This window comes from Hyposmocoma kahamanoa, unplaced genomic scaffold (assembly GCF_003589595.1).
Source record: "Hyposmocoma kahamanoa isolate Upper Pololo Valley unplaced genomic scaffold, ASM358959v1 224, whole genome shotgun sequence".
Lineage (NCBI taxonomy): Eukaryota > Metazoa > Arthropoda > Insecta > Lepidoptera > Cosmopterigidae > Hyposmocoma > Hyposmocoma kahamanoa.
In genome coordinates, this window is record NW_020653743.1 from 755,999 (window position 1) to 761,150 (window position 5,152).

Genomic DNA, 5,152 nt, shown 5'->3' on the forward strand with positions numbered 1-5,152 from the left:
GCGGTCGTAAGGCACTACAGACCCCTCTCGGGGGCAAGTTGTGCCCTAGCTGAGGTTGGTTGTGCCGTTCATAATATTATGCCTTCAACCTGGAATAAATTGGATTTATAAATAAGAAACCTTTGTTTACTTTATATTTATTTACTGTAGTTCGTTTATTATATAATCAACTTTAAATAATCAACTTCAAATAATCAACTTTAAATTAACAGTTTTAAATTTGTTACTATTTAGCAGTTTTAAATGTTCGTAATATGAAAACAAATAATAATTGCCTATTATTCTTCTTCGTATGGCAAACTCAAAGTATCTTCTATATTTATTGTTATTATTATACTATATAAACTTATAATAGAAATGAGATCTATTTATATATGCCTTTAAAGGCTACGATACTAAGAATAATCAAAAATCCTCTTGATACTTAAGGTTAAGCTTGGCTCCTTAATTATCATATTATTAATCAGTCTCTCAAATTTGTCTCCATAATGTCAAATAATTTAAACCAATAAAATAATTAAAAACTTAACCTATTCTTCAGATGACTGATCAGAAAAGCAGTTAGGGCATACAAATGTTTCTTCATTTTCAACACATTGCAAATGGGCCCAATTCTTACAGACTCTGCATTCAATCCATTTTTCTCCAGGCGCAGAGTTAGAGTAAGAGTCACAGCATATGATGCAGTACCATTCTAATTCGTTCTCTTCATCGGTACTTTCATCATCTTCTTGGAGAACTTTCCTTCTAGCGGCATTCTTCCTTTTTTGTTTAGTTTCTTTTTTGTTTTCTTTACCAGCTTTTCCCTTCCCATTTACTTTAGTCTTACTTTCTTTCTTTTTCTTAGCCTGTTCTTCTGCCAAAGCATTTTTTTCCGGAGTATCCGTAAGAACAGCTGACTTTCTTTTACGTTGTTTATTATGTCCCAATAAACGGGGAGGAGCTTTAGGTAATGGTCTAATCAACTCCGGAGAGAAAGGTGCATCGTTACCTTCTGTTTGAGAAGTGATGTGATCACCAGCTCGAGCATAATAGTGAGGAATAAGCTCTGAACTATGGTGTGACTCTGGTTGCTGACAACCCGATGGACCGGGCTCGTTTCCACATTCCACATTGATAGATTGCTCTATACCTGAAGGTCCTGGCTCATTTATCATTGACGCTCGGTGATAATCAGAGGTCCTTTCTGGCATGCTTGAGGGATCAGGTAAAATCATCTCTTGTAAGTGAAGATTATCTGGCATTGGCCGATCGGTGACGAAAGATGGTGCAAAGTCTTCGTCTGTAAAAATAGTCGAATCATAAGGCCAAATACCAGCCTTTTTAAATGCATTGCAAATATTGGTGGGTGTTGCTGCTAGCGGGAATGCACATTTAACTATACCTGGTATTTCGTAGATTGACATAGTCTTCCCAGGATTATTTCGTAGCCAGTTGTCCTGGGCTTTTGAGCAGTATGTTTTGAAAGGGCCATTGACACCCACGTCTAGTGGTTGCAGGCGGTGGGTGCAATGTGGTGGGAATGATAGGAATATAATTGAATTTTCTTTGGCTTTTTCAATGACATCAATATTAATGTGGGATGAATGGTTGTCTAGCAGTAAAAGTACTGGTTCTTCAGGACTAGGCTTTACATGTTTTATGAAATGATCCATAAAGATCAGGAATTCCGCGCTTGTCATCCAACCCGAGCGGTTACCAGCACCAACACACTCAGGAGGGCCGTCACGAATAAAAAGATTTTTGTATTTCAGACGTGGAAATACGAACATAGGCGGAATCGTGTTACCTAAAGCATTTACCGCTAGCTCTACTGTGACTAAAGTTCCACGTTCTGCTGATACAATTGCTCCTACTTGCTTTGTTCCTTTTTCAGCTACAATTTTCCTAGGTTTCAGCACAGTATGGACTCCAGTCTCGTCCAAATTCCATATACGTGAAGGAGTGAGATTATGCTTCGTAATTTGATCACCAAGTTTCTCAAAGAATTGGTTCACGTTATGTCTGTTGAATGAGGTCGCGCGTCCTGCACTCGTTGCTTCCGGTGTTCTTATCGATAGTGTCGGGTTTCTTTTCAAAAAATTTGTCAACCAATCCTTGCCGGCCTCACCATTTTTATGCCAAGATGGTGGAATGTTTTGGACACCATATTTTGTCGCACACTGGTATGCAAGTTGTCTAACTTCTCCAGGTAGAAGGCCGAAGTAGATAGAGGCGCTTTTTCGGATGTATGATGTCATTGACGTCTCTTGTTCATCATTAAAAACTAATCTTGGTTTATATCCAACCGTTGGAGTAAGTCCACTCTTTATTTTTTTGACGTACCTTTGCAACGTTGTATGACAAATGTCCAAATTACGAGCAACAGTCTTTAATTTGCATCCGTCCTTAATGACCGCGTCCGCAGCCCTTTGAAGAAGATCCTGGGAAGTAGTTCCCCTCTGTGTCTTTCGCTTATATGTTCTCATTCTATAAAAAATAAATAAAGGTTATTAAAGGTTAGGTGGGGGTTGGTTGTGCCGCGGCACAATTAACCCCTAATGAATGGCACTTTTTACCCCGTTTCGATCACATTGACATTTTATCATATGTAAAAAAAAAATTCTGTACAAAACGTAAAACTTGCATAGATTAATACTTCTAGATAATTTACAAAAGCGTTAGTAAAACTCCCATATCCGTAGCACCAAAAATGCTAACGTGAGACCAAAAAGTATAGACACGAAAATATTTACTCACGTAGTGCTGGAGGACCCTTTCACACACTGCCGCTCGGCCCGAGTCGCAGACACAACTGAAATGGCTGCCGCTCATGCGCTACAACGTCAGACCGCTAGGCATTAACCGCGTAATATGAACGTTTTTTTTTTTTTTTTTTTTATTGTGACTCGGCAAAGTGACTGCACCGCGCCTGATGGAAAGTGCGAATACAGTCCAGAGATGAGAGTAACGGATGGAAAACACAAATATCTTCACTCCGTCACTATCATTTTGCCGGTCTGGCCAAATGCTTCTTCACACTACGTTTGAAGGACCCGATGTTATAGAGGGGAGGGAATACATGCGCCGGGAGTTGGTTCCACAATTTGATGGTTCGGCATAAAAACGAATTGCCAAACTTTTTAGTGCGGGACGGTATTGAACTGACCGTCCAACTGTGGCAACGCAGTCCGGCACGGGTGGTCCGCTGATGGAAAGGAGAGGAAGGGATAAGGTTGAATAACTCTTCAGAGCACTCACCGTGGTACAGGCGATAGAATACGCTAAGAGACGCTATATCTCTGCGAAGCTGTAACGACTCCGCATGCTCAGTTACATGAGGATCGTTGACAACACGGAAGGCGTAGCGCTGCAGTCCATCTAGGGCATCGAGCAAGTACTTGGCAAGTACGTATAGCTATCTCTTTCCGTTTTTGAGATATTTGAATCGGCACAACTTACCCCCGGCACTTTCAGCCCCGCTCTCCCCTACACGGTGATATACGGATAATATGTTTGTATATATGTTATCTAAATAGACTTAAATCACTTGAAATCATAACACACACTTCCAATGTGCAGATATTCATTTATATGCTTTAGTGAAATGGATTCTAATCTTTTGAAATCGTGGTACATATCTCAATCTCTTTTTTCTTTTGAAACAAAATTGAAACAAAGCTGATAACCCGACTATACCGTGAAATATTATTTACTCGCAGGCAGGGGCGCCATTGTAGCGTTTGTTGGGGGTTAGCTTTAAAACAATGTTTGTTGCTTCACGTACACCTGCGATACATGCCACGCCACTGTCTCGTGTCATCTTGGCGGGAACGGCGGGCAGTGTAACATATATTGACTATTGTTTATAGTATATTATGTCAATACACTACACAATTACCATTTCCCTCGCTATAGTAAGTGAAAAATTGTGTGTTTCGCTTTGCAGCAAAGTTCTTTTGCGTCTCGTGGCTTGAAACTTGTAAAAATTTTACCTACGGAATAAATGATTATTTGACTTTGACTAGCGGATTAAAATCCGAGTCTGCAAACACAAAAACAACAACAAGAAAAAAAGTATAAACTTACACAATACAATGACCTAACAGGCAACTTTAGTTGATATATTACATTGTACTTTATAGGTATCAATAAAAACTAAGTTTCATTTATATATTAACACTCCATAATGGAACACGAAATAACGTTTACTATTATCTAAACCTAATTTAAAACTTACTTAATACATTGACCTAAGAGGCAACATTTGTTCAAATATTACATTGTACTTTATGGGTTTCAATAAAAACTAAGTTTCATTTATACAGGCTGTATATTTGAAAGTAAGACATATTCATACATGTCATAGTAAATCATGTTACAACTTAACATAGACTAAAATAAAATTAGGATATGGGATATAACAAAAAAGAAATCAACAAATGTGTTTTGAAGTGTACCTAGGAATAAACCGATTCCCTTTACGCTTGATTTCGAGTGCAATGGGAATACTACCAAGCGAGCGCCGAGTGAGACAGCAACAATAAAAATGATTTCACATTTACGTTTTAGCTCATGTTAATTGTTTTTTACTTGAACTATCATCGAAATGTTTTACGTACTAAAAAAGATAACTTTATGATTTAGTAATTAGTTATCATTTAATAAGAATTGAGGTTTTTGGCGTAGTTAAAGATGTGAAATCAAATTATTTACAATAATTGATTTTTTAGTTATTTATAGTGTATTTACACTTACGTGTTACGGAGCAAGTGTTCAAAATGTCCACTGTTTTCCACAATGCATAGTCTAGCACGGCATAGTAAATTTTGTTTTAATTTGTACAACACAAACACATTTTGACTCACAGTATAAAATGCTGAGATAGTCCTCTCACGCAACATTTCGACACTGTTCACCTCCTCCACGTAAACTCCGATTTGGGAACTTTTCAATAGCTTGCCTCACACTATCACCACTTATTGCGTAAAGTCGCACCATGTCAGTCAATTCGACGTTAGAATAAATATCCATTTTGCGGCGATCGGGTGAGCGGAAGTACAAATAATTTACGTGTCTTCATTAGATCAAGGTTGCGCTATCTGTAGTTGCAAACAGCAATTTCGCGTATGCTCCCGCGCCCCCACACCCGATCTGTGCTTTTTTTTTCACC

General features: G+C 38.4%; 1 protein-coding gene across 1 annotated transcript; it reads right to left on the reverse strand.

Annotated features, from left to right (window-relative positions):
* Positions 1-530: 530 nt before the first annotated feature.
* LOC113228242 lies at positions 531-2,468 on the reverse strand. Its single transcript, XM_026461509.1, has one exon. It carries the CDS (start codon positions 2,466-2,468, stop codon positions 531-533), a length of 1,938 nt encoding a protein of 645 aa, XP_026317294.1.
* Positions 2,469-5,152: the final 2,684 nt, after the last annotated feature.

Coding starts and splice junctions, on each gene's coding strand:
- LOC113228242 (XM_026461509.1), bottom strand. CDS start 2,468: ATGAGAACATATAAGCGAAAGACACAGAGGGGAACTACTTCCCAGGAT.